At 51.0% G+C, this 25,002-nt stretch overlaps 2 protein-coding genes and 1 non-coding gene across 5 annotated transcripts in view; all 3 read left to right on the forward strand.

The window, feature by feature from the left end:
• The window catches only part of SEPTIN8 (septin 8), a 148,248-nt gene that overhangs the window by 54,478 nt on the left and 68,768 nt on the right, over positions 1 to 25,002 (forward strand). The window lies entirely within an intron of this gene.
• LOC126957749 (U7 small nuclear RNA) lies at positions 3,094 to 3,153 on the forward strand. The gene has a single exon (XR_007726920.1). It is a non-coding gene; the product is annotated as a U7 small nuclear RNA (small nuclear RNA).
• On the forward strand, positions 12,445 to 21,183 carry SHROOM1 (shroom family member 1). Of its 3 annotated transcripts, none has more exons than XM_050792749.1 (8): positions 12,445 to 13,079; positions 17,474 to 18,490; positions 18,580 to 18,635; positions 18,832 to 19,038; positions 19,227 to 19,796; positions 19,882 to 20,023; positions 20,124 to 20,396; positions 20,518 to 21,183. In XM_050792749.1, the coding sequence occupies exons 1-8, from the start codon at positions 12,501 to 12,503 to the stop codon at positions 20,848 to 20,850; spliced, it is 3,177 nt and encodes a 1,058-aa protein (XP_050648706.1). In that variant the 5' UTR covers positions 12,445 to 12,500; the 3' UTR covers positions 20,851 to 21,183. The 3 variants fall into 3 exon arrangements, with proteins under 3 accessions (XP_050648706.1, XP_050648708.1, XP_050648709.1); XM_050792752.1 differs by lacking the exon at positions 12,445 to 13,079 and adding an exon at positions 13,101 to 14,096; XM_050792751.1 differs by lacking the exon at positions 18,832 to 19,038.

Below are 25,002 nucleotides of genomic sequence, written 5' to 3' on the forward strand. Positions count from 1 at the left end.
GACCAGCCTGGCCAACATGGTGAAACCTCATCTCTACTAAAAATACAAAAGTTAGCCAGATGTGGTAGGCGCCTATAATCCCAGCTACTTGGGAGGATGAGGCAAGAGAATTGCTTGAACCTGAGAGGCGGTTTCAGCGAGCTGAGATCGCACCACTGCACTCCAGCCTGGGCAACAATAGTGAAACTCCATCTAAAAAAAAAAAAATGTAGGCCTGGCACAGTGGCTTACCCCTGTAATTCCAGCGCTTTGGGAGACTGGGGTGGGCAGATCATGAGGTCTGGAGCTCAAGACCATCCTGACCAACATGGTGAAACCCCATCTCTACTAAAAATACAAAAAAATTAACTGGGCGTGGTAGCAGGCACCTGTAATCCCAGCTACTCAGGAGACTGAGGGAGGAAAATCGCTTGAACTCGGGAGGCAGAGGTTGCAGTAAGCCGAGAACGCGCCACTGCACTCCAGCCTGGGCAACAGGGTGAGACTCTGTCTCAAACAAACAAACAAACAAAAAATATACGTATATATAAATTCAGTTATCTTTAGTATAGTCACAAGATTTAAATTTTTTTTTTTTTCTGAGACGGAGTCTCGCTCTGTCGTCCAGGCTGGAGTGCAGTGGCGCGATCTCGGCTCACTGCAAGCTCCGCCTCTCGGGTTCACATCATTCTCCTGTCTCAGCCTCCCGAGTAGCTCGGACTGCAGGCGCCCGCCACCACATCCGGCTAATTTTTGTATTTTCAGTAGAGATGGGGTTTCACCGAATTAGCCAGGATGGTCTCGATCTCATCGTGATCCGCCCGCCTCGGCCTCCCAAAGCGCTGGGATTACAGGCGTGAGCCACCGCTCCCAGCCAAAAAAATTTTTTTTTAAATAGAGACAGCATCTCATTATGTTGCCAGGCTGGTATCAAACCCCTGTGCTCAAGCAGTCTTCATGCCTCAGCCTCCCAAAGTGCTGGGATTTCAGGCTTGAGCCACCAGCCTAGTCATAAGATTTTATAATTATCTCACTATCTAGAGATGGGGTCTAGAGATGAACATTTCTGTCATCACCCAAAGAGGCCTCGTACTATTTAATAGTCACTTCTCATCCCTTCTTTCTCTGTGGATTTGCCCATTCTGGACGTTTCATATACATGGAATAATATGTGGGGTTTTTGTCTGGTTTCTTTCACTTAGCATAATGTTCTCGAGGTCCACATGTTGCAGTACATGTCAGCACTTCATTTCTTTTTATGGCTGAAAAATATTCCATTGTATGGATATAACAGATTTTGTTTATTCATTAATCTGTTGGTGGCCATTTAGGTTGTTTCCACTTTTTGGCTATTATGAATAATGCTGATATAAACATACATACAGGTTTTGACATGAACTTATGTTTTCATTTCTCTTGGGTATAGACCCAAGAGTGGAATTGCTGGGTCATATGGTAACTTACTGTTTAATCATTTGGTGAACTGAAAAGCAGTTTTCCAAGTCAGTTGTATCATTTTACATTCCCAGCAGCAGTGCGTGAGGGTTCCTTCATATCCTCCTTAATACTTACTATCTGACTTTTTTTCTTATAGCCATTCTAGTGGGTATGAAGTGGTACCTAATTGTGCTTTTGAGTTGAATTTGAGGTTGAGCACCTTTTTACTGCTTATTGGCTATTTGTAGATCTTCTTGCGAGAAATTCAAATTCTCCCTGTTCAAATTCTTAGTCTAGTTTTTAAAATCGAATTGTTTGTCTTTTTATTTGTTGCATTGTAAGCTGTTAAGCATACTAAGGTAAATCTAATTTAGGGAAAGCATTCACTATTTCAGGAAGACCGGAGAGTTGCAGTTTGGCATCATCATTATTATTATTATCATTATTGAGATGGAGTTTCCCTCTTGTTGCCCAGGATGGAGTACAATGGCAAGATCTTGACTCACCATAACCTCCACCTCCCGGGTTCAAGTGATTCTTCTGCCTCAGCCTCCTGAGTAGCTGGGATTACAGGAATGCGCCACCACACCTGGCTAATTTTGTATTTTTAGTAGAGACGAGGTTTTTCCATGTTGGTCAGGCTGGTCTCAAACTCCCGACCTCAGATGATCTGCCTGCCTTGGCTTCCCAAAGTTCTGGGATTACAGGCATGAGCCACTCTGCCCAGTCTATTTTTAATCCTTTTCAGGCATTTTTTGAAAAGAACCCTTGTTCACAGAATAACTGTAAACCAGGACCCAGGACCTACCACCATCACTAATAAAGGTTATTAATCTAATCCTAAGAACCAAGAAAGAGGATCCAGGCCAGGCACGGTGGGTCATGCCTGTAATCCCAGCACTTTGGGAGGCTGAGGTGGGTGGATCACCTGAGGTCAGGAGTTCAAGACCAACCTGGCCAACATGGTGAAAACCCATCTCCACTAAAAATACTAAAATTAGCCTGGCGTGGTGGTGCATGCCTGTAATCTCTGCTACTCAGGAAGCTGAGGTGAGAGAATCACTTGAACCCAGGAAGCAGAGGTTGCAGTGAGCTGGGATCGCACTACTGCACTCCAACCTGGGCGACAAGAGTGAAACTCTGCCTCAAAAAAAAAAAAAAAAAAAAAAAAAGAACGGGATCCAAATGAACTCTCTTGAAAGTTCTTGCTTCCATTCATGGCAGCACCTCCCTAGACCTCTCATTGCTGTGCTCAAGTGAGTGACCAAAGCAATCTGCTCTGAAAAGAAAGCAGCCTCTTAGGGTATGACAAGTCACATCTTTTTGTCAAAACCACTAAGAGGAGAGAGTGATATAGGAAGTGTGGCGACCTGAAGGAAATGACTGGCCCAGGGACTAATGTTTCTTTAAAAGTTGGTTCAAGGAGGGTGAATCACTTGAGGTCAGGAGTTCGGGACCAACATGGTGAAACCCTGTCTCTATCAAAAGTACAAAAAATTAGCCGGGCATGGTGACTTATGCCTGTAATCCCAGCTACTTGGAAGGCTGAGGCAGGAGAATCACTTGAATCCAGGAGGTGGAGGTGGCAGTGAGCCGAGATCACACCACTGCACTCCAGCCAGGGCAACAGGGTGAGACTCCATCTCAAAAAAAAAAAAAAAAAAAAAAGTTAGTTCCCAGTGTTACAGCTCTTAGAATTTGTCTAGTAGGCTTTCTGGTTTTTGCCAGAAAACCTCAAAAAAGTTAAACAAAAAAGTTAGTTCCCCAAGTGAGGGCTGACAATGAGTCTGCCCAAGGACAGAGCCATCAGGGCCTGACTGATGCCAGGGCAGAGAGGGGTTGTCAGCAATGGCTCTAGGTGGAAGGAGTACTGCTGATTTCCTTTCTGGCACCTAGGACATGTGTTCACTGCCTCTCACCTTAAGTATGGGCCAATTGGTACAAGAACACTCAATAATTCCTTGCTAATTAAATAAGTCCTTTTATTCAATTTAATCACTTCCCTAGGAGGGCCATTTGGTGCCTTAAATGCTGTTTGCATGGACTCTCCCACTCCCATACCTCGCACCAACACACATATGGGGCCTGGAGGCAAAGGCCATTCTTGGCATGTTGCTATCAACTGTGAACTCACAGAATAGAGGAATAACACAGCTGTTCACATGAAGTCAGGTCTCCCACATGCATTTATTCAACAGACTCTGAGATTACTTCTGAGCCTGGTACTGCCAGGCATAGTCCTTTCCTTCAAAGCACTCACTATAGGTCTAGTGAGGGAGACATACAACTAAATGACCACATACTCTACAATGTAGTATTATGTAGGGCCGGGAACAATGAACTCTACCTGGGAATATCAAAGAAGGCTTCACTGATGAGGTGATGATACTTGGCTCAGGGGTCATGTAACTCAGCATCATTATGGGTCCTTATAAGGGACATTTGCTAGTAGGGAAAGGAAGAAAAAAGGAAACTTCAGGACACACCCAGTCCCCTGTTGGGGCAACTATGGGATGGAAGCCTGTGTCTCCTCCCTGGCCTGACTTCAGCTTAGTCTTTTTGCCTATGCTGTTGAGCAAAGAAAGGGTAGAATCAAGGTCAACCCTCCTAAGTACAGGAAGAGGAAAAAGCAACCAATCTCCACATTTTCTTGCCTTTGTCTTGTTTATCGAGGGAAATCTTGTTCTCATTTTTATGGCAAATGTTTATGACTTTGAACCAGGAACTTGCCTGCCTTGTATTTCTCTTGCACTGCTTTATCCTGTTTCCTGAGTTGCTAGTTTTGAGATTGCATAAGCGTTGTTAGAGGATTTCCAGGAACATCAAAGGGCAGAGAGACTGCCTCCCCTGAACCCTGAGGCAACTATGGAAATCTCTCTTGCCCTCTTTGCTAGTAGTTGCTTTTCCCAGGGAAAGGGCAGCTCTCAACACCCAAATCTGGCTGAATTTTCCTCTTGCCTGGCAGTGTGAAAAAGGTGTCTTGGCTCCACATTAGAAACTTCTTCGTTTCAAACAATAGCAAGCAGCTCTGCCTGACTCATTCAAAAAAGGAATGTATTGGGAGGAGACCTAGTGGTTCACAGAATTGACTAGAAGGCTGGAGAACCAGGCTGTGAAAATAAACAAGAAATAAAGAAGGCTGTGCAGCAAGAGCAGGGGACAGGCCGGGATTGCTACTGTCCTTGCGCCCCCTGACTCGCGATCATTTCTTACCTGTCCCGGTGTCTCTTTTTTATTCATATAAGAGTCCCAGCCTCTGGAAGAGGCATCAAATTGATTAAGTCCAGGTCTCAGGCCTGTACGATGACTGGGCTGGCTTTCCAAGCAGGAAGGCGAGTTCTGTCTCCCCAAGACTTACACAATATGAAGAAAGTGTTCACTACAGCCCTGTTTGCCAGAATGGTGAGTAAAGCTTAGGAGAGAAGCTACCAGCAGCATGAGCAACACCTATGGGAGATGCCAGGTGGATAAACCAGTCCTTAGAGAGAAAATCGGGCCTAGGGTTTAGTTGAGATTGTGTTTCTCAGGAGAAACTCAAGTGAGTAATAATGATAACTAACACCACTTATTGGTGGCCTACAGTGAGCCTGGCACTACTCTATGTGATCAAATCTCCTTTAATCTTTATCTGGCAGGTATGTAGTATCCCTTTTCACACATGAGGAAATGGAGGTTCAGGAAGGTGGGAACATCTCCAGGTTCATACAGCTACTGGTATTCAAACTGAAGTCACCATACTTTGGAACTCACACTCTTTCCTACTTTACTGGTTTTCTATATCTGGGATACACCAAATTGAAGAACACCTTTCTCTCCCTGTTTCATTTTGAGAAATCAAGGGTGGGCAATGAGCCTGTCTATAAATCCATCTCTGCCACTCCCAGGCAGTTGCTGTCAGTTGCCCTTTGCCCCATAATTCATTTGGTGTCATCCAGTTAACAGACACGTTCCCATTTGATCTTGCTAGGTGATTTGCTAGGAAAGTCAAAAGTAACTTGCTATGTTGTTTTTTGTTTTGTTTTTTTAACTTTTCTTGCTGCTTCCCTTGAAGTAGAAAAAGCTGCTAACTAGGACCTAAGGACCCTGCCAGGGGTAAATGTGACCATAAACACAGTGCCCAGACTGTGATGAATGCTGGGCATAACCCTAGGGTTTTAGAACAAAGTGTCCTCTGTGTGAGTAACTGACCAGATACGCCCAGTTGAAATCAGGAATGTTTTCTAGGTGAATGTTTAGGGCATGAATTCTCAGTCTCCTGAGCCACCAGCCAAAATTCATCCACATGCACATAGCATGCTGTGACCTAATTCCGTACTGAGTCCATCACGCAGCTTCTGTGTGCAGCCTGGGGCCCAGAGCTTGCCAATTGGATTTTTCTTCCATTGAATATTCTGGGTGACTCCTCAGCAAGCAGAAATCTGGGAGGCTTAGTGCAAACAGAATCACAGTTTTAGGAGAGGGGCTTTTTAGAGACCATCTCATCCCATTTTATGATCTGGACACAAGAGAGACAGTCTGGCCATTCCTGGGCCTGAGGAGGCTGTTGCCTTCTCTGAGCAATGCTTTTGGGGTTGAGTTCAGAGCCTGAGATAATTTCTTTTCTTGAAAACCAAAATGAATCTTAGGGGACTAGAAGAGTAAAGTGGAAAAGCTTATTTGCCCACACTTATCTGTCCAGGGCCCCACTGAAGTTGGCAGAGAAGAAGCAGCCTGTATCCATCTTTTTCATGAATCCTCTTTTGTCCAAGGATGTGTGAGTAACATCTGAATGAAGGAAGACCACGAGGATGGAATGGTTTCAGGCCTGGGGCTGGGGGCCAGGCTGGAGGAGAAAAGTTAAGTTATTCTGACCAAAGCAAACAAAGGCTGGGTATCACCCAATGTCTGCAGGGAAAAGGTGACATATGTGTACTTAATGGGAAAGTGACAGCCCAGCACTCCTTTCCAGGAACTGCTGATCTGAAAGGGAATCTGGTTCAATCCCTGGAACAGTCAGCCCTCACCCAGCCTCACCAAGAGGCCCTGCCGGTCAGGAGTCCCACCGGGGAAGGCAAGCTTCATTCTCCCTGCACTTTCTTCTTGTGCACTTTCTACTTTCCTATAAAGCCCTATCTTTAGACAACTGTGGTGAATTCAGTGCATAATTAAAAAGCAAACAAACTTGCCCCAGAAGAACATTTATAGTTAAGGTAGACATTTGTGTATAAGCAATAATTCATGTTTTGTTGAATTTCTAAAAATAAACATGATTTTGTTGAAAGATTTCTGACCTCTAATGTACTTTAACCAGTACATTACCATCTCTGAATTACTGAGACAGCTATGTAGCTGCTGCCTAAAAGAAAGATACATTTGGGCCGGGTGTAGTGGCTCACACCTATAATCCCAGCACTTTGGGAGGCCGAGGTGGGCAGATCATGAAGTCAGGAGATTGAAACTATCCTGGCTAACCCGGTGAAACCCCATCTCTACTAAAAACACAAAAAATAAGCCAGGTGTGGTGGCAAGTGCCTGTAGTCCCAGCTACTCGGGAGGCTGAGGCAGGAGAATGGTGTGAACCTGGGAGGCGGAGCTTGCAGTGAGCCAAGATGGCGCCACTGCACTCCAGCCTGGGCAACAGAGCCAGACTCCATCTCAAAAAAAAAAAATACATCTGTACAGATCCACTGTTATCACACACAAAATCAAAAGACACAAACTTGGAAGAATATTTGCCACACATACGAAAAAACTTAATCGCCTTAATATATAAGGAGGTCAATTTTTTTTTTTTTTTTTTTTGAGACAGGGTCTCACTCTGTCACTCAGGCTGGAATGCAGTGGCACAATTATGTCTAACTGCAGCCTCAACCTCCTGGGCTCAGGGGATCCTCTGCCTCAGCTCCCTGGAGTAGCTAGAACTACATGCATGTGCTACCATGCCCAACTAATTTTTATATCTTTTGTAGAGACAGGCTGGTCTCCAACTCCTGGGCTCAAGCAATCTGCCCACCTTGGCCTCCCAAAATGCTACTAGGATTACAGGCATGAGCCACTGTGCCCAGCCCTAAAGAGGTTTTACAAATCATTAAGACAAATAATCTAATAGAAAAATGAGCAAAGAAAATTGGTAGATCCGAGATCACATACAAATGGCTTTAAAATACACAAAATGGTGTGTAGTCTCATTTACAATATATGCAATATAAATTAAGACAGATATTTTTACCTTTCAGATTTCAGAGATCCAAAAGTTGGATAATGCACTAGGTGTGGTGGCATGTGCCTGCAGCAGTGGGCTGCTTGCAGGAGACAGGCCCAGGAGCTGCTGGCCACAACACTCATTCTGCAGAAGGGAAACTTGAGTCCCCAGAGGGCAGGGGTTGGTCCCACCAAGACTGGTGGGCAAAGGGGATCACCCCAAGTCTCGGTGGCACTGGGAACACTTACACACTCTGACCTGGACTAAGGCTGCCAGGATGGTCCATTGCTCTTTAAGAGCTAAAAAGGCCAGGCACAGTGGTGTGCACCTGTAGTCCCAGCTACTGGGGAGGCGGAGGCAGGAGAGTCACTTGAGCCTGGGAGTTCAAATCCAGCCTGAGCAATACAGCAAGACCCTGTCTAAAAAAAGAGTTTGATAATGTACTGTGTTAGTGAGTGTATTAGTGCGATCTCACACTGCTGGAAATAAATACCTGATACTGGGTAATTAATAAAGAAAAGAGGTTTAATTGGCTCATGGTTCTGCAGGCTGTACAGAAAACACAGGTTTCCACTTCTGAGGAGGCCTCAGGAAACTTACAATCATGGTGGAAGGCAAAGGGGAAGCAGGTACCTTTTACATGGCCAGAGCAGAAGCAAGAGAGGGGAGGGGTGGGTGCCACACACTTTTAAATGACCAGATCTCACTCACTATCATGACCAACAGGGATAGTGCTAAACCATTTATAATGAAACTGCCCCCATGATCCAATTGCCTCCCACTAGGACCCACCTTCAATATTGAGGATTACAACCGAACATAAGATTTGGGTGGGGACACAGATCTAAACCATCTCAGTGCACTTGCATACATTTTTTATGGGAATGTAATTTGGTATAGCCTTTTTAAGTGATTTGACAATATCAATCAAAATAGAAAATTCATGTACCCTGTTACAGTTGTCTATTACCATGTAACAAACTACCCCCAAACTTAGTAGTTTGCACTTTTATAATTATTGTGCTCATGTTTTTGAGGGTCAGAAATTCAGGAAAAGCTAGGCTGAGGAATTCTTCTCTGATCAGTATGGTGTCAGTGGGAGTGGCTGACACTGCAGGATTTACTTCCAAGATGGCTTGGTTACTTGCCTGTCCGATGCCTAAGTGCTCCTTGGCCTCTCTTTCCCCTCTCCACATGCTATCTCATACTCTTGGCTTCTCCATATGGCTTGTATTTCTCATAGCTTAATGGTCTCAGAGTAGTTGCACTACCAAGAGGCAGGAAGTGGAAGCTACCAGGCCAGTTAAAGGCTATGTCCAGAACTAGCCCAGCATACCTTCTGTTGGTCATACATTCTATTGGTCAAAGCAGTTATTGTCACCCCTAAGCTCACATCCAAGAGGATGGAGAAATAGACCTCACCTCTTCTGGGTAGAGTAGTGGCAAAGTCACATTGTAGAAAAGCTTGGGAGGTGGAAAATTTTTTCGTGATTATCTTTGTAAAGTACAATCTACTAATTACACTTTAACCCACCAATTCATCTTTTAGAAATGTATCCTGTAAGTGGACTTACAAATGTGAACAAAAATAAATGAACAAGGGTATTCATTACTAAAATAGTAATAGCAAAAGGCTGGATTAACCTAAATGTCCAAGAATAGGGTTATTTAACCCAATTTATTTGTGCCCATGCAGTAGATAGCTGTGTGCCTGTCTTAAAAAAAAAAAAAAAAAAAAAACACCTATGAACTGACTTTGAATAAACTCTAAGATATACTTTCAAATGAAAAAAATAAAGGTGAAGTTCGGGCATGGTGGCTCATGCCTGTAATCCCAGCACTTTGGGAAGCCGAGGAGGGTGGATCACCTGAGGTCAGGGGTTCAGACCAGCCTGGTCAGGCAACACAGTGAAACCCCATCTCTACTAAAAATACAAAAATTAGCCAGGTGTGGCAACACACCCCTGTAATTCCAGCTACTTGGAAGGCTGAGACATGAGAATCACTTGATCCCAGGAAGCGGAAGTTGCAGTGAGCTGAGATCGTGTTATTGCACTCCAGCCTGGGTGACAGAGTGAGACTCTTACTTAAAAAAAAAAAAAAAAATTTGTTTTGGTAGAGACTGTGTCTCACTGTGTTGCCCAGTCTGGTCCTGAATTCCTGGCCTCAAGTGATCTTCCCACCTCACCTTCCCAAAGTGCTGGGATTACAGGTGTGAGCCATTACACCCAGCTCCATCTCTATAAAAAAAAAAAAAAAAAAAAAGTACAAACAGAAAGAAATGTTTCTATAAGCAATTTACAATAAACCCGTGGAAATCATACATGAAACTAAGCCCTCATATGTGTTGGACTGTTGGGGACACACAGAGATGGGGAAGTCCTGATTGGAGTCTCGCTGCTGCTACCATCTCATCTTTCCTGCTCACTTCCTAGTTCTGCTCAATCTGAAGTCCAAATCCTGCTCTCCTAGGAAGGCTGCATTGGCATCCACAACATACAGTTCTTTACACTGGTCATGTTCACGTGACAGCATGGCCTTTGGAACCCGACATTAGGGGGTTAAGTTTTGCCTCTACTGCTTATTAGCTACCTGACCTTGACAAAGTAATGTCTCTAAGTCCCAGCTTTCTCACTTGTAAAGTGGGGTTATACTGATACCTACTTCTCAGGAGTAAGAGGGTTAAAAAGATACATAGAGCACTTAGCACAGTGCTTGGCACTAAAGAAGTGGTCTTTAGTATTCTACTCATCATCACATCACATTAACCATATCCAACAAAGAGAATGGGCATCAAAGCAAGGGACTTGTGAGGTGGGCAGTTGCTTTGGTGTCATCAGTTCAGATTACAAGTGCCAAACTGTGGAGTGGAGGCCTACCACCTCCTCACCTATCAGCTACTTGATATAGGGCCGGGCCAGGAACAGCAAGGTCTGTGGCTCTAATCCCAGCTAAACACAGCCATCTAAGGGTCTCTTCAAAAGAACTCTCCCAGGCCTGAGAAAGTATTGAGATACTGAAGGGTGCAGACATCTTTCTTTATGTATTGGAAAAATGTGCATGTTTCCACCTTCTCCATGCACACTAGCCCCCCAACCACTATCACTAAGGGAGACTCCAGCTTTGTGGCAGTTTCTTCCCCCTTCTCCTCTCCAAGAGTCTCTGTGCTTTTGTAATAATGAGATAGGAAGTGTCAGTGCCCTCCAGCCAAAGACCACCACAAGCACACCTGTAGTTGAACAAGTTGGGTTCACTGCTTGTTTGAAGTGAGGGAGGATGCATAGCATGGGAAACCATGTGACCATCTCAGGAAGAGAGCATTAGAAAGGACTTATAGGATCTGGGTTTGTGTTAGTGGTTTTCAAGAGGGTTAAAGAAGCAGAACTTTCCTTTGTGCTGGATGCTGTCAGGAAGCAAGAGTAATTCTGTGATTTGGTATATTAATAAATCTCATCTAGAAAGAGGAACGATTAGAGTGAGGCTAAAGCTGCAATTGGTAAGGAAACAGCAGGTACTCACATTAACTAGGACAGCAGGCACTCACATTAGGTCATTTTTGTGACTTGGACAATGTTCATGCTTTTTCTGTGTTAGATATGATTAGAGTGCTGTTGTTTTTGTCTTGATCCACCATAGTTAAAGAATGGTCCTATCTCATGTTGATGTCCTGTGAAATGGCTTATGTCCAATGGGATGACACTAAGGCCTTGCTGTGAATGTCAGGTCAAATTCTGGCAACACCAAGGTCCAGCTGGGGCTTTCAGATATTAGGGATTACTTTTCTCTTTCTCAGAACAGAAGAGGCTAAGAGAGACATGGGTAAGCAGGATTTCAGTTTTCTGGGGACTTAGGTGGAGAGTTGCTTAGTGTGTGCAAGAGGTGAGGGGTAGGTGGGTGGAGTGGGCTAATAAGAATCGCTCTGGACTGTGTCCCCACGGTCCCCAGCAGAGAGTTGCTATAGTGTGTGCAAGAGGTGAGGGGTAGGTGGGTGGAGTGGGTTAATAGTATTGTTCTGGACACTGTGTCCCCATAGTTTTCAAGAAATATAAGTATGTAGGCTGAGGCAGGGAAAATTGCTTGACCCCGGGAGGTGGAGGTTTCAGTGAGCTGAGATTGGGCCACTGCACTCCAGCCTGGGCGACAGAGGGAGACTGTGTCTCAAAAAAACAAAACACACAACAAAAGTCTTTCAAAGCCAAAAGGTTCTGAGGCACTGTCTTAAAGCCTAGAGCTCCAGCTGAAGCTGATGCCTGAGTCCCAATGGTGTTGAAGAAGGAGCAGGGCCCAGAGGGCACCACTCTCAGAAGTCGGGCTCAGGTGTCTCCTGCCTCCAACCCCCAGAAGACCCAAGAGTTCCTCAGGCTCCCAGTGTCCCTAGGAAGTGGCGACCTTGACTCTTGGCCAGAGTTCAGAGTCCTGGTTATTAACACCAATAAACCTTTATTTGCCAAGGATACTACCATGGGAGGACACAGCCTCTGAGCCCAGCCCTGCTGATCCTGTGGAAGGGGGAGGGCAGCGGAGGACAAAGGCAGAGACCTGAGAGCCGGAGAGGCTCAGCAAAGGGCCCCCAGCCCCTCTCAGGAACGGAGCATTTCTTGGCAGAGTGGTATTCATAGGACAGAGTTTGGAAAGTAGGAGCAGCGGGGAGCCTGAGGACACAGCAAGGAGAGCTCAGTGGCAGGTGCAGGCAGAGAGTTCTTTGGAAAATGGAGATCCTGGAAGGTGAGGGCCTCGAGCGCCAGCGTCCAGCCTTAGTGGGTATGCATATGTCCAGCTCCCTAAGGACCCACTCAGGACAGCTAAGGTGCACACAAGTACAGGGCCTTCCCCGTGCTCCGCCCCCCACCCCCAACCCTGGTAGCAGGCTGGAGGGCCCCGACCATGCGGGGTAGTGAGAGAAATGGAAAGAAATGGGACAGGAACAGGACACAAGAGTCCATGGTGGGAGTCAAAGAGCTGGAAGCGTTTTGGAAATGGGGGTCTGGGGGAAGAGTTGATCAAGGGGCGAGTTACTCAGCAGGTGGGAGGCACGAGGCCCTGGCAGCTCTGTTTTCTTGGCTGGGCTCGGAGAGGAAAGCGGGTAGCAGTCAGGCAAGTGAGGGCCCGCCCCGGACCTCCCTACCGAGGGAGGTGTCAGGCCCCCAGGGACCCGGCCCCCTCAGCATCACGGGTGCTGAGGATGCGCTGGAGGCCGGTGGGCGGTCGCGGTAGTCGCCCTCCCAACCCCTCGCTCAGGTTTCTCCGGCCTAGGGCAAGAGGCCACCCCGCGCGGGAACGCACTGTCCACTTCTCAGGCCTGGAACTGGGCCGGCCCGCGGACGCTACCGAGTGGCGGTGGCTCCCGCCCCCTCGGCCGGACGTGGCGCCTCCCCTCCGGCCGCAGCCGGAGCCTGGAGGTGGGGTCGGAGTCGGAGCCCGGGGCTCTGATGTCACCGAGCGGCCGCGAGTGCCCAGGAGCTCGTCTCGGCTGGAGCCTCAGGTACGCGGCGGGGGCGGGGACCGGGGAGCGGGGAGTGGGCGGCGGGATCCGCTTCCCTGGGGAGGCCAGCAGGGCTGCGGGCGGACCAGTTGAGGAGCGGGTGGCAAGGCGGTGGTCGCCAGGCATCCCGGGCGTCTTCGGTCGGGACGTGTCAGGCTCGGCGCGCGTGGGTTTGCTCGCGTGGAGTCGGACCCCAGCGCGCCTCTCCCAGCTGCAGAGCTGTGGGGCGGAGACGCGGCCCCCTCTCAGCTGGCGGCGAGGATCAGGGGCGCCGCCGGGGGTGCCGCGTAAGCCTGCGGGGTCGCCGCATGTGGCCCCAGCGTGCAGCGAGGTCTTCCTCCGCCACCCTCCGCTCCTGCCCTTTGTCGCCAAGCATCTGGAGAAGCCGAGTCCTTCCCTCCCGGGCTCGCGCTGTGCTCTGCGCGCGATCCTTCCCCAACGGTGAACCCAACGAGAAAGGCCGAGAACTGCGCGGGGCTGCGGCCATCGGCTGTCGCGCAGCTCCGCCTGTCTCTGCTGCCCCCTGCGGCCGCGAGGGCCTGCGCGTCTCTCCCTGCCGTGCCTAGGCTCCCAGAGCTTGAACCCCAGGTAACCGGGTCTGTCCACGTCCGCGGCCGCCTCTCCCCGCTTGTCGCCAGCTTCCTGCATTTCCTGTGCATGGCACGGAGCTCGGGTCTCCGGAGACTCTGCATCTGGGGTGCAGCGACCGATGAGCCTGTAAACCAGCCGCACACTCGGAGCGCGGATACTGCGTGGGGTGCGCTGTCAGCGCTAACAGGCTGGAGAATAGGGGGACGCTGGGAACAGGGAGAGCCAGTGAACTTCCCAGAACGTCCGCCTAGCCAGACCTAGCCGCGGGTACTGGGGTTTGAGACGTGGTCCAGGACCCAGGAACTCAGTCTGAGAGGGAGACAGCGCCTACACAGTGAGCCCAGTACTGAGGGGAGGACCCGTCAGAAGGGGCGACCTGGACAGCCCCTCCACAGAGAAGTCAGATGTGAGGTGGCCTTGAGGGAGGTATGATCCAAATCCTGATCATTCGTTGTATTTGAGGCTGTCCGTTCTCCTGTGCCTCCTCGGTCGCCTTACCTGGATCTGTTCCCATTGCCTTGGTGTGATTTTATCCACCAGAAACTGTCTTCAGCTATTTCCCCAGTAACCTCTAACTAAAAAACTGGGTCTTGCCTGGTCCACCCTCCCCTGCTGAACTCCAGAGCTACATCCCACTGCTGCCAGACTTGTCACAGACACCATTAAGCCCAGACTGAAGGAGCACTGGCCCCCTTGACCATTCCCCAGCCCCAGCTCCTCCTTTCAGAATGGTGCCTCCACCTGCCAGACCCTAGCTTTGAAGGCCAAACTCATCTTTGTCTCCTCTTCCTCTCTGACTCCTTCATTCAGGTGATAAGTATACATCAAATACCCACCCCAACTCCCCCTCCCAGGACTCCAATCTGGTGGCTTTCTATCGGGGAGTCCATGCTGCTCCCTCTGCTCTGGAGAGGCTTGGCAAAATGCCTGCAGAGCTTCTTCCCTGGGCTCCCTTTCAACAGCAGGCACAGGCTTGGCAGCCCAGCCCACGGTGCCACTGCCACTGAGGTGGGGACCCCTAAGATAGGGCTACCCCCAGCCACAGGGGCTGGCTGGACTGCAAGAGGCTCCCTGCAGCCAGACAAGCGTGAAAATGCCTTGTGGTTTTGTGCCAAGCCCCCCACCCCCACTCCCCAAAACACACCAAAGCAGCTGGGCCCACTCAGCATGGTAGGTTCTGCAAAGGACACACTGTGAGCAGCCTGCATGAACATCAACCTAATAGGACCACCGATGCAAAAGCATCTTCAGCAAGTTGGAGTCAATAAGGAAACAGATGTGTAGACACATTTTTATCACCCATTCAAGCTGTTTTTATTTGCTGAATTCAGAATCCTTTAACACAGTAACTCACAAATAAGATAGATTTTCATCGATTTTCAAGACCTCTTTTTTCAAGACCTGCAGGAAGCCAAAATGGGCACGATGGGTGGCATAAGCTAGTACTCCCAAGCTGAACTCAGAAAGAGTAGGAGGAGAAAGGGCTAATAATGTCTGAGCAGTCGGGTGGGCTTCCTAGATGAGGTGACTGTCCTCCCAGGAGCTGCTACTCAGTTTCTCGTCCTCCTAAAGTTTAGAGTGGAAATACTTTGCAAAAGAGGTCCCCAACCCTAAGTGTGAGGGCTAACTTCCTGGGCTTACTGGCATATACAGATGCCCCCAGGTGGGTGACATCAAGATGTTCTGGTCCTAGGTCTGCTGAGATCCTCTCCTGGGAATGTTGTAGGTACTGCTTTTCCCTTTTAGGAAACACCATATCCTCCTACTACTAACCCCTGTACTTGCCCTAACCAGCAATCTGTAACATCCTGGGCCTCAGGGATGTGGGTGGAGGGTGACTCTGAGCTCCAAATAGTGTCTAGGAGGCTCAGATAAGCCTGCTTTTTGGTCCTCAGCCTAGCCACAAATCACCCTACTCTGCATTCCCTACCAAGCAGCTCAGAGAACGCAGGCCAGCCCCCCAAAGTCTCCATAGTTCATAGGGAGCCCCAAGCCTCAACATTGCCCTTTCCCAAGCCTCAAAATTGCTCTTACCCTGACCCAGGCACACCCACTCAACTCTTACCCTTGATCCCCATCCCAGGACCAGAAGGGATCGATTTCTGGTCAGACCTGCCCCAAGCTGTGCTTGCCTGCTCTGTTTGTACCTCATATTGCATGAGGAACCTGGCCAGTGTCTATGGTGGCAAGTGCTTCACCCATTCTGTCCTCTTCCCCAGAAAAGACTAATAGGGAGGGAAGAAGGGTGTGCAGAAGCTAAGGAGCTCTCTTCCTTCTCCACCAAGGCTACCCCTATATCTAGTCCCTGCAAATCTGTTATTTCCCTTGACATTCAGCAAATATTTGGGGTTTTGTTTTGTTTTGTTTTGAGACGGAGTCTCACTCTGTTGCCAGGCTGGAGTGCAGTGGTGCGATCTTGGCTCACTACAACCTCCGCCTCCCAGGTTCAAGCAATTCTCCTGCCTCAGCCTCCCAAGTAGCTGGGACTACAGGCATGCACAACCACGCCCAGCTAATTTTTGGTATTTTTAGTAGAGACGGGGTTTCACCATGTTGGCCAGGATGGTCTTGATCTCTTAACCTAGTGATCCACTCACCTCGGCCTCTCAAAGTGCTGGGATTACAAGTGTGAGCCACCGCACCCAGCCCAAATATTTGTTTAACATTGACTATATGCCAGGGACTCTGCTGGGCACTGAGAGTGCAGCAATGAAGAAGAGCAGGGCCTGTCCTCAGTAAGCTCCGGTGGGAATGGGAGGAGGGAATCAGAAGCAAGCCAACAGGGACAGTGTGGGGTGATGGGGGCAGCTCAGCACACTGCAGGGGTCCCAAAAGGTGAGGAGACCTCTAAGCTGAGTCCTACAGGAGAAGCAAGAATAGAAGCAGGGCAGAGATGGGGGTCGGCCCATCATTCATAAACAAAAGGCAGAGTCTGAGAAGTAGGGACCAAATTATTTTGGAATCTGCCAATAGTGTGTGGGGAGGTAGGGGTGACTTTCCCGTAGTGGAGTGTGGGCTTCCTTGGAGGATTCAGGCTATTGCCAGGGCAGGAGGGATGGTAAACTGCCTTTCAGGAGGCTTGCTTCTAGGAAATTGATTCTGGCTGCAGTGAGCGTGGACGCAGGCCTGGATTCCAGGCAGGTTTCTGCCACTTCCCAGCTGTGTGGCCCTGGACAAATCATTTCCCCCCTCAAAACCTCATTGTCCTCGTCTGTAAAATGCAGACAGCAGTTGTGATGATCAAAATAAATATTTATATAAAGCACCTGGAACATAACAGGCACAGAGGGAGGGATGAAGGCTGTGAAGCCGCCTCTGCCCCTTGCCCTGGCTCTTCTCCCACCTCTTCTTTCTTAGCTCCCCTGAGGTCTCAAGAGTGTTCTTGACCATTGTTTATCAGGGAAAGATCACATAAAGAAGCCAACAGAGCGGCCAGGAAGCAGCCTGGGTGGAACAGGGTTGGGGAGGAAAGGAACATGGGTACCTTCTCAGCATTCCAGGAGGTCTCAGGGTAAAGGCTGCTTGTGGGCAAGGGGAGCCCGGCAGGGAATGAGCTGGTCCCAATTCCTTCCCCTGAGTTGGGCCCCCAACCTTCAGAGGTGCTCCCTGGGACTGGTCCTACTTCTTCTGCCACCTCTGATCCCAAGGTGACTCTGCCAAAAACTGGGGGACGCCAGCGCTTGTGACGGTGTGACCAGGGAGGGGAAGTGTAAGCGTCTGGCCGTCCGTGGTGGCAGGGCCAGCAGGCTGTCCCAGCCCTCACCCAGTGCTCCTCACCCAGCACCACATCTGTGTTTTCCCAGGACCTACGCAGCCAGCCATCCTCAGCACTCATCTGCGGAGCCATGGAGGCGCTGGGTCCTGGGGGCAACCGCGCCTCTCCGGCCTCGTCCACTAGCGGCCTGGACCTGCGGCATCTGTCCATGCGCGGGGACTCGGCCTACAGCTCTTTCTCCGCAGCCTCCAGCGGCCCCGAGCCGCGCACGCCATCGCCAGGGACAGACCTCCTTCCTTACCTAGACTGGGACTACGTGCGCGTGGTTTGTGGCGGCCTGGGCCCCGCCCCGCCCGACGCTGCCCTTTCTACATCCCCTCGGGCCCGGCCCGCGGTCGCCGCCCACAGTGGGCCGCAGCCACCAGAGGTCCCGGGGACCCTGGGGCCACTGAACAGGCAGGCCACCCCGCTGCTGTACGCGCTGGCTGCGGAGGCGAAGGCCGCGACGCGGGATGCCGAGCCGCCCAGCCCGCCGGCCTCGAGGGCTGCCTACCGCCAGCGGCTGCAGGGCGCGCAGCGGCGAGTGCTACGGGCGACGTCGTTCCAGCGCAAGGAGCTCCGCATGAGCCTGCCTGCCCGCCTGCGACCCACTGTCCCAGCGCGGCCCCCGGCGACTCACCCGCGCTCGGCCTCGCTCAGCCACCCGGGCGGGGAGGGGGAGCCGGCGCGGTCCCGGGCTCCCGCCCCAGGAACTGCCGGCCGGGGTCCCCTAGCCAACCAGCAGAGGAAATGGTGCTTCTCGGAGCCAGGAAAGCTGGATAGTGTGGGTCGGGGCGGTGGGCCGGCGGGGGAATGCCTGGGTGAGGCCTGCTGCAGCTCTGGCCTCCCGGGACCTGAGCCCTTGGAGTTCCAGCATCCGGCGATGGCTAAGTTTGATCACCAGGTCGGATGGCTGCCAGAGACGCAGCCCCAAGGCTCGACAGACCCAGACTCCGGGTCCTTGAAGCTTGGTGATGCCTACGGGCCTGCCAGTCGGAGTCGGAGCGCTTCGGGCGAAGTGTTGGGTTCCTGGGGAGGATCAGAAGGGACCATACCCATTGTCCAGGTATGGAAGTCAGGAAATGCAGGATGGTAGGGGAAGCATCTGGGAAACAAAACTTGAGCCACATTTCAGTCGACTGTTCACCCTTCCAGGCTGTTCCCCAAGGAGCAGAAACCCCCAGACCATTGTTTCAGACCAAATTTTCCAGGTGAGAGACACAGACCACTCTGGACCAAGTTGGGGGGAGGCAGCTTGCATAGCTTTTGCCCCAAAAATGAAAGGGCTTCCTACCTAACCTCAGTCTGAGCCTTCTGGTTCTTTTGCAAACACCCTACTGTCTCCCTGGTGCAACACCGAGAGCTTCCTTCCTTTCACTGTGGTAACTGCGGGGTCCCTGCCTCCAGGTTCTTGCCTCAGAAGGAGGCTGCGGTGGTGTATCCTGCAGGGGTACCCCAGAGCAGCCCTGCTGATGGTGAGCAGAGGGTCTCAGAGACCTGCATTGTGCAGGCCCGGCTCCCCTCCCTTCCTGATGAAGTGTTCCTAGAAGAGGCCCCGCTGGTCAGAATGAGATCACCACCAGACCCCCATGCCTCCCAGGGGCCCCCAGCCAGGTAATTCCCTCTTGCTTCCAAGCATCATGAGGCACCCCCCTGACACATCTACAAAACGCTAGAGGGGTATGCTCTCCTAGCTGGAGCCTGGGAGTCCAGGTGATGGGGGCAGGGACAGATGGCCCTTGGAGGACACCATTTGTTTGTGGCTGGAGCTTTTTCTGATTCAGTGTCTTTTCTGCTTCCAGTGTCCATGCCTCTGACCAGCAGTATGGAACTGGCTTAGGCCAAAGAACTGGCCAGGCTGCAGTCCCTCCAGAGTACCCGCTCCATGAGTGTCCAGGAACTGCAGGGGCAGATGACTGCTGGCAGGGGGTGAATGGTTCTGTAGGTATTTCCAGGCCCACAAGCCACATCCCCACTGGGACTGCAAATGATAACATCTCAACTGTTGACCCCACTGGACTGACCACCAATCCCCCTACAGCTGCAGAGAGTGACCTCCTCAAACCTCTCCCAGCTGATGCCTTGGGACTTTCAGGCAATGATACTCCAGGTCCCCCTCACAAAACTGCCCTGGATAGGGGCACTGGCCAGCCTGGTTCCAGGCCCCCATGGCCCAGTCAGTGCCTCGGGGAACTGGTTCAGGAGCTGGCCAGGTTAGATCCCTCTCTACTTGACCCTCTTGCTTCCCAGCCCAGCCCAGAGCCACCCCTGGGCCTGCTGGATGGGCTGATTCCTTTAGCAGAGGTCCGGGCTGCAATGCCGCCTGCCTGTGGGGAGGCTGGAGAGGAGGCTGCCAGTACTTTTGAGCCAGGGTGAGTGAGGGGTACCAGGGATTCTGGACGCTGAGCCCCTGAAGTCGGGGACAGGAAACCTAGGGAGCTCTGGCTTTGTTCCCAGGTCCTATCAGTTCAGCTTCACCCAGCTCCTGCCAGCTCCTCAGGAGGAGACAAGGCTTGAAAACCCTGCCACCCACCCTGTGCCTGACCAGCCATGTGGCCAGGGGCTCCTTGCACCAAACAACAGCATCCAGGGCAAGAAAGTGAGTGGAGAGGGGCTGGTGGAGGCTGGGGGTGGGTAGAAGCCCAGAGCCTGGACAGAGAAGTCGTGAGCCTGGCCCCAGCCTTGAGCCTTCCCTGCAGGTGGAGCTGGCCGCCCTCCTCCAAAAGATGCTTCAGGACCTTCACACGGAGCAGGAGCGGCTGCAGGGGGAGGCCCAAGCGTGGGCCAGGCGCCAAGCGGCTCTGGAGGCTGCAGTGCGCCAGGCCTGTGCCCCTCGGGAGCTGGAGCGGTTCAGCCGGTTCATGGCCGACCTAGAGCGCGTGCTTGGCCTCCTGCTGCTGCTGGGCAGTCGCCTGGCGCGCGTGCGCCGCGCCCTGGCCCGGGCGGCCTCAGCCAGCGACCCTGATGAGCAGGTAAAAGGGATTCAGGTTGCAAGGGAGTAGGGCAGTGAGGGGCCTGCTGTCTCCAGCTGGAACCATTCCGGGAGCGGCGGCGCCCTCGCCTGGCTCACGGCTCCTCTTCCTACGGCTCCAGGCCTTCCTGCTGCAGCGCCTCCGGCTACTGCAGCGGCAGGAGAAGGACGCCAAGGAGCTGAAGGACCACGTGGCGCGGCGCGAGCGGGCGGTGCGGGAGGTGCTGGTGCGAGCTCTGCCCGTGGAGGAGCTGCGCGCCTATTGCGCCCTGCTGGCCGGCAAGGCCGCCGTCCTGGCCCAGCAGCGCAGCCTGGAAGAGCGCATCCGCCTCCTTCAGGACCAACTGGACGCCATCAGGGACGACCTTGGTCATCATCCCCCGTCTCCCAGCCCAGCCCGGCCCCCAGGGACCTGTCCTCCAGTTCAGCCGCCCTTCCCTCTTCTCCTTACCTAGTTATAGGTGGAGAGGGTGGGGAGCACCGCCCCTACCTCTCACCCACATAAGTGAGGTGATGCTGATTTATTCTCTGCTTTTCCCTTGAGGGATTGGGGAGGACCCAGGCCAGGCCTCTCTAAGATACTCCTCCAAAGTGTTCTCATGTGGCCTCGCCCAGGTCTTACGGCTTATTTGGTAATTAATTTATGGATCTTAAAAACTGCAGTGTTCCCCCATTTTGTGATGAGAGTGTGGGGCTGGCAGGGGTTGGTTGGAGGGAGGAGAGAAGATAGAGGAGCACTTAAGGTGCAAAACAGCCTATTTTTTCTTCAATAAAAATTGTTAAGAGAAGTGTGTGTGTCACCTTCAGCACAGCTGTGGGAGGAGTGAGAGGGGTCTTGTTTACACAGTCACCAGCCCTGGCTGACTAGAGCAGAATAGGGATTTGCTGGCGGAATATCAGTCAACCCTGCCAATGTCTAGTTAGCCTGGAGAACCTGGCTTGAAAACAGGAGGGACCAGGGGAATACTGGGTTTTCAGCTCCACTGTCACCAATATTTCCTAACTGTTCCAGTGACTGTGTCACAGCCACAAAGGCCTAGGTCTGATTGGCTGAGTCCGGATTCCGTAGCTGGTTTCTAGCCAACATCCCAGCTTCAGTAGTGAAAGTAGGAGTCCTGTCTCCTTTCAGGACTCAAGCTACTGAAATGGGCTCAGATGCTTTGCTGCCTAAATGCCCTGACAAATATTCAGTATACTTGAACATCCGAGGACGAATGTTCCGGCTACTGCAGCGGCAGGAGGAGGACGCCAAGGAGCTGAAGGACCACGTGGCGCGGCGCCAAGACCCAGAAAGCACTGTCTTCTTCCAGTTATGTTATCAACACTGTTTATCCTCCTCTCTTTCAGAGACCCCACTGGGTTAGCCAGGCCTGAGGCAGGTAGTCAAGGGTGGGAGCTGAAGGTGAGGGGTGGGAGACCTCAAGATCTTCCATGCTGGGACTAAGGACCTGGAGACATAGCAGTGGTTGTAATCTGAAGGTGGGCCATGGTTGGTAGTGGGAAGTTAGGGGCTGGAGTGGTATGACACATAGAACTCCTCAATTTGTGCATCTACCCCATGTATATAGAATCAAAGTTAGGTTCTCAGATATACACGTTAAAATCTGCTTCAGCCTTTGTAGCTACAAATGCTGGGGCCAAGAACATTGTTCCACAAATATTCAGTGTATTTTTGGAAGTTGGGCACATTAAATGGCATGTTTATGTGCATTTAAATCCAACTGACCCCCAAGTGAGAAATCTCTGCTCCTGGGCTTGTTTTCTGATGCGTATTGTCATCAAGTGCAACTGGTTGGGGATTTTAAATGGTCATATTCATACCAAAAGCGTTTGTTATAACAGTTGTGCTATTGAGCACAGAACAATGCTCACATTATGCCTTTTTATAAAAAACACATGGGGCTCCTACTGAGGCCTTTGCGGGTTCTAACATTATGCTTTGCTTTGCCCCTTTGAACACAGTGGGCAGGGCCTCTGCTCCAAGGTCTTCAGCCTGGCAAACACACCCAGAGACATGTTCTGGATGGAAGCAACTAATTTCTGCCTTTTGCCCTGTACGGACCCTATTGCATTATTCCATTGTGGTATTCTTAGAAACAGCTATTTGGGAGGCTGAAGTAGGAGGATCACGAGTCTGGGAGGCGAAGGTTGCAGTGAGCCGAGATTGTGCCAACACACTCCAGCACTCTAGCCTGGGTGACAGAGTGAGACCCCCGTCTCAAAAAAAAAAAAAAAAAAAAAAAAAAAAAAAAAAAAAAAAAAAGAAACACAGCCAACATAACCATTAAGCCAATGGGAATTGTGTATTTCAAACAAAGCACCCCCAGCCCGGCTGGGCGTGGGGAGCACGGGGGCGGGAGTAGGGCATCTGCCATCTTCCCATTAAACTGGACTTTGGTTGTGTGCTGGGTTTTTCCATGGGGAAATAAATATGAGGCTTTTGTGCTCGTCCTTGCCAGATCAGGAGAACCCCCAAAATAAGGCCACACTTCCTGCAATGGACCTTCTATCTTCCCTCGGTCTTCTTGCCCCAGTTTTTCTCCCTTCCATATCGTTATTTCTCCAGAGGGCAAGAATGAGCTCACCATATTTGTTCTGTATCAGCACCACAGACCAAGACTTTGCGGGGACCAGAAGCCCGGTGAATTGACCCTTCAGGATACTGCCAGCAGAGGGCACTGTCCTCCTTATGGTGAAAGCTGGTACCTATGCTTCGCCATCCAGATTCTCCAGCTACCAGGCCCTCTGGGCCAGCCACAGGGACTTTGACTTGCCTTGCTGAGCTGTTAAGCCCGAAAGCTGGAGCTGAGCCTTTTGCTTCTTTCAGAAGGAAACTCTGACCAGCCAGGCAGGGAAAGGCTGGCTGTCTTTGCCACTGGGCCTGTGTTGGAAAGTTACTGGCCAATGAGAAGTGGGAGACAGGGCAGTCGCGGGGAGGGGTGTGGGGGAATTTCAACGGTACACTGATTAAATCATATCCTCCTAATACGGATTTGATCAGTGCACTTTTTGATCTCGAACATCAGTATTAAAAAAAAAAAAAAAAAAAAAAAGCCTTGCGTAGTCTCCCAGGGTGAAAAAGCGGGTTGCATGGGTCGCTATCAGGGTTTCTGCCCCCCACCTCCTTTAGCCGCCTGCGTTCCTGCCCCATCCTCCTTCCGGCAGCCTGCCGCGGTGCTCCCGGGCTTTTGGGGAGCGCAGGCTGCGGCTGGCATCGTTGCTGGGCAACAGGCAGCCCCGCGGCCGCCTCCCCCGCTCGCTTTTTCCGCCCCCGCTGCTCCTCCTAATGTGGATTTAATCAGTGTACTTTTTACCTTCAGGCTGTAAATTGGAAACGGAACAGGGAAGCCATGTTCCGCGGTGCCCCAAACCGGCGCTCAGTCTGTCTTGGAACATCCTGCTTGGCACAAAACGTGCCCCTGAGAGCGGCTGGCGCAGACCTCAGGGCTCCTCATTGGAACAAATTGCCATGCTGTGCATTCACATGTAAACCAGGAGCTTAGGAAACTTAGGTCAAATGTGGTTGAGGGCTGCAGAGAGAAAGAGGTGAAAGGGGCGTTTGGGGGCGCAGGAAGGCGGGAGGCGGAAATTGCTGAGGACCTCAGTGTTGCTGTCAGCCTAGCTACAGAGTGGAAGGTCACAATGGACGTTTACCTGTTGTCTTTGATGTTTAAGTCAGCACCCACTTCCCACGAGGAGGATTTTTTTTTTCCCCCTTTAAGGAGAGCTCTGGATCTCGATGTCTCTGCTTTCTTTTCTCTTCCCTGCAGGCACACCTGAGGCACCCAGGTCACAGGTTGAAGTCCGGAGGTGTGGCAGTTCCAAACAGGCGAGGTGGGTTCAAGGCAAAAGGCTATCTGGAGAGCGAAAGAGAATCTAAGTATAGGCCGGGCGTCTATAAATACAGGGTGACTCACGCCTGTAATCACGGGATTTTGGGAGGCCGAGGCGGGCGAATTGCCTGAGTTCAGGAGTTCGAGACCAGCCTGGCCAACATGGTGAAACCCCCGTCTCTAACAAAAGATTAGCCGGGCATGGTGGTGCACGTCTGTAATTCCAGCTACTCGAGAATCTGAGGCACGGAAATCGTTTCAAGTGAGAATCGCTTGAACTAGGGAGGAGGAGGTTGCAGTGAACCGAGATCCTGCCACTGCACTCCTGCTCAGGTGGCTGAATACCAGTAGTTTAGGTCTGGAAGGTGGGAGTAGGGATGCTAGAGGAATGTGAGTTTAGAAATACATTATTTCTGTTTTAACTAAAGTGATATCACGTACAGAATTTGGGATAATTTCCCTCTACATTTTTCCTAGTAGAGTCAATTGTTATGTATACAATCACTAACATGTTAAAAGAATGGTGATCATGGCAGGGTGTGGTGGCTCACGCCTGTAATCCCAGCACTTTGGGAGGCCAAAGCAGGCGGATCACCTAAGATCAGGAGTTTGAGACCAGCCTGACCAATATGGCGAAGCCCCGTCTCTACTAAAAATTCAAAAAATTAGCCGGGCATAGTGGTGCCCGTAATCTCAGCTACTTGGGAGGCTGAGGCAGGAGAATCGCTCGAAGCTGGGAGGTGGAGGTTGCAGTGAACTGAGATTGCACTAGTG

This window comes from Macaca thibetana, chromosome 6, assembly GCF_024542745.1.
Source record: "Macaca thibetana thibetana isolate TM-01 chromosome 6, ASM2454274v1, whole genome shotgun sequence".
Taxonomy (NCBI): domain Eukaryota; kingdom Metazoa; phylum Chordata; class Mammalia; order Primates; family Cercopithecidae; genus Macaca; species Macaca thibetana.

Bases quoted from the DNA above. Each gene is read 5' to 3' on its own strand.
- SHROOM1 (XM_050792749.1), top strand. From the start codon at position 12,501: ATGGAAAGAAATGGGACAGGAACAGGACACAAGAGTCCATGGTGGGAG. The intron at 19,039-19,226 runs GTAATTCCCTCT...TTCTGCTTCCAG, and splicing joins TCCCAGGGGCCCCCAGCCAG to TGTCCATGCCTCTGACCAGC. The intron at 19,797-19,881 runs GTGAGTGAGGGG...CTTTGTTCCCAG, and splicing joins GCCAGTACTTTTGAGCCAGG to GTCCTATCAGTTCAGCTTCA.